This window comes from Musca domestica, unplaced genomic scaffold (assembly GCF_030504385.1).
Source record: "Musca domestica strain aabys unplaced genomic scaffold, Musca_domestica.polishedcontigs.V.1.1 24, whole genome shotgun sequence".
NCBI lineage: Eukaryota > Metazoa > Arthropoda > Insecta > Diptera > Muscidae > Musca > Musca domestica.
The window spans coordinates 11971551-11983287 of NW_026712272.1; the positions used below are offsets into that span (position 1 = coordinate 11971551).

Genomic DNA, 11737 nt, shown 5'->3' on the forward strand with positions numbered 1-11737 from the left:
GGAAAATAAAGCAAAACAACAGCAACGCAACACCAACAAAAGAAGGAGTTTCATAGTAAATAACGAACAATTTGTCATTTCTTTCCACTAAACACAACACAAAATGGGTTGAATCAATCCATGTAAATAGGAAATAGGAAACACAAAAACACTTGTTTCCCTCAGATGGCAATATGGCTTTTAAAGGGTGCCTTAAACTTTTTTGGTTATTTCCAAAGGAAATGGAAACACTTTTTAATGGATGGTAAATGATAATGATTAGCAAACAAAATACGATAACAACAATTGGGAGAGAAAAATCAATAATTAATTTGTTAACATCACAGCCGATAATGGATTTGACTGTTTTGCTTTCTTTATTTCACCGTTTATTTTCCGCAATTAGCAAACAAATAACTGAGTTGAATAATAATTTTATTTGAACAAAAACATTAACACCACATTAGCGACAAACTAATTTCTTTGAGACACAGATATGTAGGTCTTCTCTACTTGACACACTATTTGATTTTTTGGCCATTACACCTCGTTGTTATTGTTATTTTCTCATGTTGTCATTGATGGCTTAGCGTTGTTATTGGTTTATTTTGTATTTCTTATTTTTTTGTTAATCAAGGGTAGGGTTTTGTAAAGAAATTTTTCACGTATACACAACGAGTCGGGTCTTGAGAAGACAAACACACAGCCACACTTGCATTGCTCTCTTTCTCTCTATCGCACGCTCTCTCACACCCAAATAAAACACACGCACATCAGTCACTCACTACAAATACACGCACCCCAAACGACCGACCCTACACTGACACACACACATATATAGATATACATATATAGGAATTCTTTTTTTCATTCTATTTTTTTTTTTTTTCTTATTTGATTTTTTGCAAAGATTCATGTTTTCTTCAAAAACTCCCATAATTTGGTGTAATTTTTTGAAAATTCTTATCACAATTTTATCACAACAAAACACACTATAATTTGCATATAAATTTTCCATAATTTCATTACATTTTCAATGTAAATTTTTGCACTGAATTTTCTTATTCTACACTTTTCTTTGCTGTTTCACACCAGATCTAGTGTAAAAAATTCTTCTTGTTTTTTTCTTGTCACGCAGCGTATTATTTTATCTCTTGAAAACACACCCGTTCACGGTCTCACTGCTACGAAATGACTGCGATGTGAACGAACAATATGCCTTGCCATGGGCTAACACAGATGTTGGACAGATTTTTTCATTGACTATGGCAATGCATGGCATTTGTGTAGAGGTATTTGTTAGTTGGCTCGTTAAAGTTACATTCCAAGCGTTGAGCGTCATTGTGGGCGATTCATGGCATGAGTTTGAGGATAAAAATTTACTAAAACTACAAGAAATTATGTCGAAATAATACGTAATAGAGTATTTAATTCTAGAAATTATTGGTATAAATGTTTTTTTTTTATGTTAACATAGCCATAACTTATTTTGTTTTATTTTTATTGCTAAACGCAAGCGCTTTTTATTTAACCGAGCGGAAGCCGCCCCTTGTCTTTGGCAACTCTCTGCCTAATCGATTACAATGGTTGGCAATACATGGTTTAGAGAGGGAGATCTACAGGAAATGAGAAAATTCAAGCAGCTGCTTTTGTTTTTATTTGATTCCCATAAGAAGGTTCATTTCTCGATCTGTTGAACCCTATAAATAGTCATTTTCAGCCGGTTGTTCCCTAGTAGTATACGGTTTTCAATCTGTTGATCCCTACAGAGAGTGACTTTTCAATCTGTTGATCCCTTGAATTTATTTTTAAACGTTTAATAATTTAATTTAATTTGAAAATTTATGCCAAGTATAGTAATAATATTAATAATGTATGTAATTTTTAATAATTACGATAATTGTGCGTAAGAATGTATTAAAGGTCGTCTGTCAGTCATTAGAAATATTTTCAAAGAAATTGTTCTACAGGATGTTCTTTTTAATATCTTCCTATTCAGAGTATGTGCATTGGCACTGTCTTCTTTGTGCGTAAAGGATTAACTTCGATACCACTCCGAGACCTTCTTACAAATTATTAAACAATGCTAGGAGGATCCACATCGGATAAAAACGTTAGTGCATCCAATTACATTTATAATTTTATTAATACATTTTTGGGTTATATTCATGGATACTTCTAGATTTTTATATATTTCTAAAATAAATTAAATTATAGGGGAATTCATATTGCGTTCTTCATTACAAACAAAACATATAATAAATTTTAAAGTTAAAATCACCAGTATTGGTTATTCCACAACAAACACATCCGTACCATAACTAAAAGATGCAATAAATGTAATAAAATTTTTGTCATAAGGTCTTATCCGCTGAAAAACAAGCTATGCATCATTAAATTAAGTAAATTCTGTTTTGTAAGCTTTTATTTTATCACGCCACAAACGCTATTTGCGCTCTAATCTCTAGTTGAGAAAAATCAAATTTCCTTTTTTTACATAATTACACATAAAATTAATAGAACGTAAATCTTTGGCCATCAAGCTAATGTTTCTAGCTGGGATTTTGATTAAAATTAATGGAATAACCACCGGTAGCTGGATCTTGTTGCATTTGGAAATTTGATGTAGACAAACCGAAGGGTTTCAATATCAAATTTCCCAGGTCTTTAAGTTTCTCCATCATTTCCCCCTTTAGACGTTCATTACGCTCGGTGATAAGTGGTGGTAGGCGAATCATGGCTTCGCGAGCTTCATGTTGACCAGGATCCAATTCAAAGGCGCGCTTATAATCAGCCAAGGCTTCATCCAATTTGTCTTCATGCTCATACAGCTTGGCGCGCCTAAAGGCAATAAAACATCAAACAACTAAATCTAGAGAAAATCAACAAAACTACCATACCTCATCAGCGCCCTAACGTATTCCGGCCACAGTTCAATGGCCTTGGTGCAATCTTCGATTGCCGCTTTTTTATTCTCGATTTTTATTTTGGCCGCCGCTCTATTGGCATATAACACCGCACGATCCTTTGTATATTTTGTGGGACAAACACCCAACGCCTCGGTATAAATGTCGATGGCACGTTCTGACTCATCATTTTTAAACAATTCATTGGCTTCCAATTTCATTTTTAGAGCTTTTTCTTTATTGGCCTCCAACTCTTCGGGGCTCATTGTTTTCTCTCGTTCCTTAAGGGCTTCCTCGTCAACTTCATCATGCAAATACACAGGGCCCTCTTTGTTGTCATTACTACAGCTGGCCGTCTCCTCCTCCTGCTCTTGACCAGCATGTGGGGTGCCATCGTCTAGTTTTAAATCGCCTATACCGCTTTGTTGTTTAATAATTTCTTCAACAATGGATGAGTTTGTCTTGACTGTGGCATCATCAGATGCTGGCTTGGGAGTTGGAGTTGGTTCATTAACGGCATCTTGAAACTCATCATCACTGTCAACTAATTCTGTAATTTCTGGCATGTTGTTTTTGTTTTCTTTTTCTACAAGTTTCCAAGAGAAAACACAAAATTACAAATTACGCCTTCTTCGCACACGTCCGTCAAAGTTCGCCCTTCTTTTCTAGAAGTTTCCTCCACCTCATTTTGGGAAACCAAAATGAAAGACGTCCCCAACGGAACAAATAAGAAATCAAAAAGAAATGCCCGATAAAAAAGAACGAGAAAGCAAAATCCCCGAGGGACCTCTGTTGTTTACGAATGAGTGGAATGCATAACCCGATTTTATTAATTCGAAGTCCGCCCTTTATTGAAATGACGCCGTCCAGATGAAACAAGAAAAATTAGGGATCTAGTAGTCGATGTTTGATCAAAGAAACAGCTAACTAGTTGTTGGATTTTCGAACTCATTTTTTGAGTTAGGGTGGAAATACATAAATCGCTTAACTGGCTGGCTTAAGTCATCGGCTGGCTTCTTCGGGAATGAACAAAGGAGCCTAGGGCCAAAATCGCACTATGTCAACCTAAAACTACTTTGTTCATCTACGAAGAAGCAAGCCGATGACTTAGGCTGGAAATACATAAAGAGCATATTTGGATGGCTTAAGTCATCGGCTGGCTTCTTCGGAAATGAACAAAGGAGCTTAGGGCCAAAATCGAACTAAGTCAACCTAAAACTCCTTTGTTCATCTACGAAGAAGCCAGCCGATGACTTAAGCCAGCCAAATAAGCGCTTTATGTATTTCCAGCCTTAAGCTTGCCAAATATGCTCTTTATATATTTGCAGCCTTACAAAAAAATAGCCATGGCAAAATAATACGGGTAGTTACATCACATATAAATAAGAAGTGTTGACAACAACGGTATCTATAGGCAGGTCTTAGCGACGACTTTCATTTCGTCGCTGGCTTAACGAAAAATTTCGTTAATTATCAAAATTATAAGCATTTGAATTTTACCGATTTTTTCGGTAACTCAGAAAATGAGTTACAGAATTCCACTACAGGGGCTGGATTCTTGTTTTATGAAAATATGAAATGAAAAATATTTCCTTCATAAAAGTTTTCATTTGACAGTTCCTTTCTTTATAAAAGTTTTTATTTCACATTTTCATAGAACATGAATTGAGGCCCAGGTCTACCTAATATCCGACGTTTGTTAAAAATCATAGTAAATAGAAGACGGGTTTAGCAATACTCAACGTCTCCGTGTGGTTGTTTTTTTTTTATTGGTGGTTTTTAACGCGTAAAATGGTAATTTACAGCCTGTTCCACGATCTCGAAAGAAAATTTGTGCGAACGAAGGTTACTCACTCACTTTCGTATAAGAATGCGTTCCACTAACTTTCGTTCTTTCTTTCGCATAGCCTTACGTGATTCAGTGTTGCTAAATATTTTTTTGGAAAAATTAATCTCGAAATAAGGCAAAAAAAGCGCCAAATGTCTAATTTAAACGCGAAAAAGCAGCAGTGGCTCTGTCTTAACTGACATTTCAGTTGTAAACAAACAAATTGTAAATAAACAAACAAAATAAAATTTCTAGTGATTGTGTTCAAACCATTTGTGCTCTTAGAAAATAAAAAAAAGAATATTTCCGTAGTCCTATTTTTTATGGATGATGTGAAGGAGGTTCAAAATGTGCCACGGAGGCATTTAAGAGATGCTTCGAATTTATTTGAAGTACCTAACAACCAGTAAGTATGATTGTATTTTTACATTTTTGAAATAATAAAAAATGATTTTTTCTAGGTTTGTGTCCAATTTTGGTGTGTCGAAGGAAGTTTTCGGGCTCTTTTGGATATGATGGAAGAGATGTGGGTGCCCGGTTGCAGAACTACCCAAATCCGCCCCGATTTAAAACTTCTTCTGCTGCTTCCAAAAATTGGCACTCCTCTGGCGAACACAGGATTCTCCTCCATATACTCAACTAGTGCCCGCAGCTGTGTAGTTGATGATTTTTTCGTGCTGGAATTGAGAAAATAAAAAAAATATATATTTGTTTTTCACATATTAAATTGCATTTATTATTTTTACTTACATTTTTGTTTCCATTTTCAATCAAGCAATGTTTATGTTAAAACAATTTTCCTTAATTGTTATTATACGATAGCAAACACACAAGTGACTGATTTTGACATTTGTGTTCGCATGCGTACGAAAGAAAAAAGATAGTGGAACGCAAAATTACACTGAAATGCTTACGTTTTCGTTCGCTTTGATTTTCGTGCAAATTTTCGTTCTGATGGATTTTAGTGGAACGGAAAACAGCTGTTTGTCGTGTAAAAGTTGTGCGAACGTGTTCTTTCGATATCGTGGAACTGGCTGTTAACATTAACTCTTAGTGTTATCGATAACTTGTGCAAAAATTACAGAAATCAAATCGATTTACTAAGACCTTGGTTAATCTCTTTTCTATCTAGAAACCCCTACTCTTTTTACTTTTGTTTGTACAGTGCGTGGTATTTTCATCTTTGGAGGAGATTTGATTTGGGGATTAAGAGTACATAGAGAAATTCCCAGCACTATCATGGATGCGACAAGGAGTCCAATTAACATCCACGACTTTATACTAAAATCATACACAGAGGCTAAAGCATTATCGGATTCCAATTTGGAAGTGGTGTTTGATGAGGAACATGTGGTAAGTTGTGAAATACATAGTACCGTCATTAATCTGTTTTTTACATCAGCACACCATCTCAATTTGTCTCCTTTTTTTAGACACCATCGAAAGGACATGGCCAACAAAAATGCACGAATTTAGTGTATCCCTTTGCAGCTTCTCAACTCTTTGAAGTTCCAATTAAAGAAAGCAAAGTCTTGCTCGAATCAAATCCTGAGGAGAATATCAATAAATCAATTGCCGAAATAACATTAAATATTGAAAAAACCGGCATAAGTTGGCAACCTGGTGATACAATAGCTATTCTGCCCTGTAATCCCAGAAAAGAAGTCGAAAACTTGTTGTACAACTTGGATTTGAACGATGAAGCTGATGTGAAGTGTCACATTAAAGTTAATCCTTTGTGTACAAAGAAAACAGTAAAAGTGCCAATGCACATACCCTCCACAAGTACACCACGGGAATTATTGAGAGATTGCATCAACATTAGAGGTGTACTCAAGAAACAGTTATTAAGTAGTCTAGCCAATTATTGTAGTGATAATGACGAAAAATCATTTCTTAAATGTTTATCCTCAAAAGAAGCCACGACATTGTACAATGATTTGATAATGAGCAGAGGTTTTACGCTGCTGGATATTTTGGAAATTTGCCATACATGTAGGCCACCTCTGGCTCTACTCATAGAACACTTACCCAGACTTTTGCCCCGGCCCTATTCTATTGCAAATAGTCCCTTGGTGGATGACAAAGAAATACAAATAATTTTTTCCATCCTGAACGACAAACCTGGTGTGGCAACAAGTTTTCTAATGGAAAAAATTCAAGAAGAAAATCCTACAATCCTCATGTATTTAAGAGAGGCCAACACATTCCGTTATGTGGAAGAAGATTATGGCAAAAATCAAATATTGATAGCTGTTGGAACGGCATTGGCACCATTTTTGGGTTTCCTGCAACACAAAGAGCAACTCGCCGGACAAGAATCAAATATTCCAAGTGGACAAACTTGCTTATTTGTTGGGGCCACCAAAGAACAAGCGATACTTCATAGAGATCACCTAGTAAAGTGGAAAACAAAAAATATTCTAAATACATTTTCGGAAGCCTTTTCGCGTTCTTCTCAGCCTCAATATGTACAGGATGTGCTGTTAGAAAATTCTGCCAATATTGTGGAACTGTTGTTGCAACCAGATACGGTGCTCTATCTATGTGCAGATGGTGGAGAAATCTCCAAGAGTATAGAAACATGTTTGTGTCGAATATTCCATGAAAAATTACAAATTTCCGAAACGGAAGCTGGGCAAATGTTGAAAGATTACAAAGCCCAGGGAAAATACAGAGTTGATGTATGGCTTTAAAACTGATATCTTTTTTGTTAGAACAATTGTTATGTAATATATTTTTATACATATTGATGAAAAATATATAAATTATTAAAATATAACTAAGGCGTTTTATGAGCTCTAAGGATACTCAAAATTGTCACCATTTTATGGGGGTGGTACCAGAAGGAGTGGACCGATATATTCCATCATCACACCAGACCTTGGGTTAATAAAAATATTGTGATGTGTGTAATTTGAAGAGAGAAACGGTTGCTTATTTCGGATTTTATGATCGTTTTTGTTCTTCAAAACTTTGACTCTTTGTGGGGGAGGTATCAGAAGGAAAGATCGGAGCTTTAACATAGTCCTACAAAAGGCGTTAAATCTCACGATCTAGTCCGAATAGACGCTTCAGGGGGTCGATTAAATTTTTCATATTTCACGCATTTTGATAAAATTGAATGGTTTGCACTTTTTGTAAATTATGGACCAAACTAAATATGTTTGAAAGTAAAATAAAACACGAAACGTCCCGTAGCTGTTTAAACCAGTGTTGCCATGTTGTAAATTTCCCATGTTCCATTATAATGCAAAAAAAGAACAATTAAATTTAAAAATAACGAATATATTTAACAAAAAAAAGTATACGTAAATATTGTTACAAAGTGGTTACATTTTACAAACTAGACGTGCATGTATGTGTGTGTGTTTGGGTCAAAAATTAAAAATAGCTTACAAAAAATTACAACTAGAAAAAAGTTTGTATACAAAAAAGGAAGAAGTAGAAGAATAGATGGAAGGACATAAGGTTTAAAAAAATAAAACTAATTTTATGTTTATCATTTACTTTATTTTTGAAAATTTCTAGTTTTTTAGTTATGTTTTTTTTATATTTATTTTAAGTTTTACGATAGTTTATATATAAACGGAATATTGTTTATTAATACAGATACTTTACGTTAACAGGCTTTTTCTTTTTCGTATTTTTTCTTGTTTTTGTTTTTTAATTAAGTTCTCTCATAGAAATTGTTACGGTTTCACATATATAATATATGTATGTATGTGTGTATGGCGATCAAATAAATGATCTCAAAGAGAGAGTTTAAGTTTGTGTGTGTGTTTTTTTTTTCGTTTTGTTTTGTTTGATTGAATTTGTATTATTTTGCATTTCCCAATTAGGGGTTGATTTTCATTTTAGTTATATGTAGATGTGTTGGATTGGTATGTATTTTCAATTAATTGTTTTCTTTTTTTGTTTTTGTAGAAAAAAATGCAGTAACAATACTGTTTTATTTAGAACTTTATTTCGTTGCTAATACATGGTTCAAAGGGGCGTAAAAGGGGTTTGTGTTTTTAATTTTTGTGGAGTTGGTGTTTTTGGGGCAAAAAATGTTGGGGGGAAGTTTTGGGATTTTATTTTCTTTGTGTTTTATTAAAAGTTCGTTTAATATTAGTTCCATTAGAAAAAAATTAACTATATATATTTAAATTTATAATACACAAATATATAATATAATATGGTATATATATAGTATATGTAGTAAAATTAAAGAATAACTACAGATTTGAATAAAGCCAAACTATATAATTTTTTATTATTATGTATATATAAATTTGTTTTAAATTATGTTTTTTACAGGGCACTTTAAAATTTTTTCTTGGTTTTTCTTCTCGATACTAATAAACTAGTATTTTAATTTGAATTTTTTTGTTTTGTTATGATTAAATGATTTTTGAACATTTTTAAACTACATTTCGTATAAAATTGTTATATGTATTGTTGTTGTAGTTGTATTACAATAATAATTAGGTTTTTTTTCTTGTTGTATATATGTATATTGTATATAATTGTGCGTTGTATTCCAAATATGTTTTTCGTTTCAAATTCAAGAAGCTATTGTAAAATTTATGCTGTTGCATTGTTTTTGTTTTTATACACAAATTGTATTAGATATATATTTTTGGAAAACTAAAAAGAGTATATGAGAGAAGGAAGATTTAGGACAGTCTACTTTTCAGTTGATATTTCGGTTATGTTTGGCAAAAAACTATTATTTAAATGATGCCAGAAAATTGTTTCCATACAAAACTGAATTTAAAAAGAAAACAGTATAGATAGACAAAAGTCGACTTTATGTTAACCAACACCACTATGAACATTTTGTAGAGGTACCCGTAAAAAATTAACGTTTATATTGGGAATTTATGTCAAGTAGATAATATGAGCCTTTTTTAAATGCGTATTATGGCTTTAGATCAGAGCGGATTTCCACCAATTTGCACCATTTGTACCTATCGTACCAAATAACATTGCCATAGAGTGCATGATATGACTTCGAGAAGGATTAAATTTCATATTCCAGTATGACTGTTTGGATAATGCAGTTAAACTTATCAAAAAACCATAAAGTGAGTGAGCCCGTTATATGGGGCCATAGCAAAACGGGAACCTCCATAGACAATTTTATACTTCAAGGATTTTCATCTATCAATTCTTCTAAAATACCAAATTTGAAACAATTCTGTGGGTAAAAGATGGGTGGGTACCGTTACATGTGCGCTATAGGAAAACGTGCACCTATACATACACTGTTTCGCCAACGGAGCTAGAACCCATTATGACCCACAAATACCAATTTTTAGACAAAATGTGACAAAAATCAACAAAAAACTAAATATCGGGAGGTACCCTTGTATGGGGGCTATATCAAAACGCGGACCTATACATACAATGTTTCGCCACACGAGCAAGAGCCCATTAGGACCCACAAATACCAAGCTGAAGCTGTTGGCCAATTCATGTAGCCGTGCATCCTTCAAACAAACCAATCTTTATAGAATACCCTTTTTTTTCTCTTTTTAAGAGCCATAGGGTTATTGACAGGGGAGAAACTTTAAACTTCTTCTCAGACATAGATCCCATTACCATTGACAAATTTGCCAATGGCATTCCCTGGCTATGCAGATACCACCGTCCTAACACACTTCTCATTTCTATGTCTCTCCTTATTGCCAACATTTTTCATTTCTTCCTAGGATAACAACAATGGACCAAACAAACCAGTAGAATAACCTTTTTGCTCTTCTCATAGAGGTATATTGGTCTTCTGACATACACTATGTTCTCTTGAAAGATCAATTCGATGCCTCACAACAGTCCACTGAAAAGAAATGCCAGCTGTTTCCAAAACTAAAGGTCATTGGCTAATTAAACGCCCCAATTCCCAATTCCACCCTGTTTTTCAAATATGAGAGGGAGAGACAATACTAGCTAATACAACTAGGTGCAATTTATCCTGATAGACTATGACAATGCATAAAAAACATTCTATTTTTTGATCAAAATGTTAAATTTGTGAAATATTTTTTATTCTTTCTTCCATGACAAGAGAAGAATAAATGTGAGAATACATAGAACAATTTTTTACTGGCTTAAGTTATCAACTGACTTCTTCGTAAAAGAGCAAAGGGAACGTAGGGTAAATAAGTGTAACTTATGGGTCGAAATTGAACTAAGTCAACCTTGAACTCCTTTGTTCTCTTACGAAGAGGCCAGCCGATGACTTACGCCTTTAAAAAACTCTTCAGGTGCAAATAGATAGAATGCTATTTTTACCGGTTTATAGGTGAGAATATATAAAACGCTGGCTAAAGTCATAAGCTGGTATCTTCGTAGAGAAACAAATGAGTTTTAGTTCGATTTTGGACTTTTGCTGATTTGTTCTTTTTCCAAAGAAGCCAGCCGATGACTTAAGCCAGCGAAAAAAGGGTCTTATGTTTGCTCACCTTTAAGCCGGTAAATAGATTTCTATGTATTTGCACCTTAAGTCTTCGGCTGGCTGCTTCGTAAGAGAAAACAGGAATTTAAGATTGTCTTAGCTTAGTTTCGGTCCGTAATTTATAATTGTACACCCAAAGTGGACCTGCATAGGCAACATTAGTCATAAACCATTACAATATTGAAATGCGAAACTTGAATGAAAAAATTCGGTGAATAATGTCGCTAAAATCATCAAAATACCGAATATTGAGAGGTACCTTTATATGGGGGAAATACGAAGACGTGGACCTACACAGTGAATTTTCTGTAGTATTCATTACAAACTTCAGACATCAAATTTAAAACAATTCCTGTGTATAATGTCGCTAAAATCACCAAAATACCGAATATCGGGAGGTATCGTTATATTGGGGCTATACGAAGACGTGGACGTGCACAGACAATTTTCCATAGGCTGTCATACCTATTACGAACTTTAAATACTAACTTTTAAACAATTCCGGTGAAAATGTCGCTAAAATCATCAAAGTACAGAAAAAAGGAAGGTAAAATTAAATGGGGGCTATACCAAAACGTAGAC

The 11737-nt window shown here is 34.0% G+C and overlaps 3 protein-coding genes and 1 long non-coding RNA gene across 11 annotated transcripts in view; 1 reads left to right on the top strand and 3 right to left on the bottom strand.

Annotated features, from left to right (window-relative positions):
• Positions 1–1303, bottom strand: part of LOC101895466 (FERM, ARHGEF and pleckstrin domain-containing protein 1) — a 145700-nt gene extending 144397 nt beyond the window's left edge. For 3 of the 8 annotated variants that reach the window (XM_059123378.1, XM_020035102.2, XM_059123379.1), the window contains exon 1: positions 1009–1190. The gene's annotated coding sequence lies outside the window, so the exon portion shown is untranslated. Of the gene's footprint in view, positions 1–1008 lie in introns of all 8 variants that reach the window. The other 5 variants (XR_009342382.1, XM_059123381.1, XM_059123380.1 and 2 more) reach the window with 4 other exon arrangements.
• A 1083-nt stretch (positions 1304–2386) lies between these two features.
• Positions 2387–3656, bottom strand: LOC101895297 (tetratricopeptide repeat protein 1). Its single transcript, XM_005178627.4, has 2 exons — positions 2880–3656; positions 2387–2820 (listed from the first exon to the last, which is right to left on the bottom strand). The coding sequence occupies exons 1-2, from the start codon at positions 3449–3451 to the stop codon at positions 2532–2534; spliced, it is 861 nt and encodes a 286-aa protein (XP_005178684.1). The 5' UTR covers positions 3452–3656; the 3' UTR covers positions 2387–2531.
• A 1421-nt stretch (positions 3657–5077) lies between these two features.
• On the bottom strand, positions 5078–5743 carry LOC131802779 (uncharacterized). Its single transcript, XR_009342383.1, has 2 exons — positions 5464–5743; positions 5078–5390 (listed from the first exon to the last, which is right to left on the bottom strand). It is a non-coding gene; the product is annotated as an uncharacterized LOC131802779 (long non-coding RNA).
• Positions 5744–5839: 96 nt separating this feature from the next.
• Positions 5840–7508, top strand: LOC101896273 (methionine synthase reductase). Its single transcript, XM_005178633.4, has 2 exons — positions 5840–6066; positions 6147–7508. Exons 1-2 carry the CDS (start codon positions 5953–5955, stop codon positions 7407–7409), a joined length of 1377 nt encoding a protein of 458 aa, XP_005178690.1. The 5' UTR covers positions 5840–5952; the 3' UTR covers positions 7410–7508.
• The last annotated feature ends 4229 nt before the right edge of the window (positions 7509–11737 follow it).

Excerpts from the sequence above, each read along its gene's own strand:
- LOC101895297 (XM_005178627.4), bottom strand. The coding sequence starts at position 3,451 with ATGCCAGAAATTACAGAATTAGTTGACAGTGATGATGAGTTTCAAGAT. Across the intron at positions 2,821-2,879 it reads TACGTTAGGGCGCTGATGAG|GCGCGCCAAGCTGTATGAGC; the intron begins GTATGGTAGTTT and ends TATTGCCTTTAG.
- LOC101896273 (XM_005178633.4), top strand. The coding sequence starts at position 5,953 with ATGGATGCGACAAGGAGTCCAATTAACATCCACGACTTTATACTAAAA. Across the intron at positions 6,067-6,146 it reads TGTTTGATGAGGAACATGTG|ACACCATCGAAAGGACATGG; the intron begins GTAAGTTGTGAA and ends TCCTTTTTTTAG.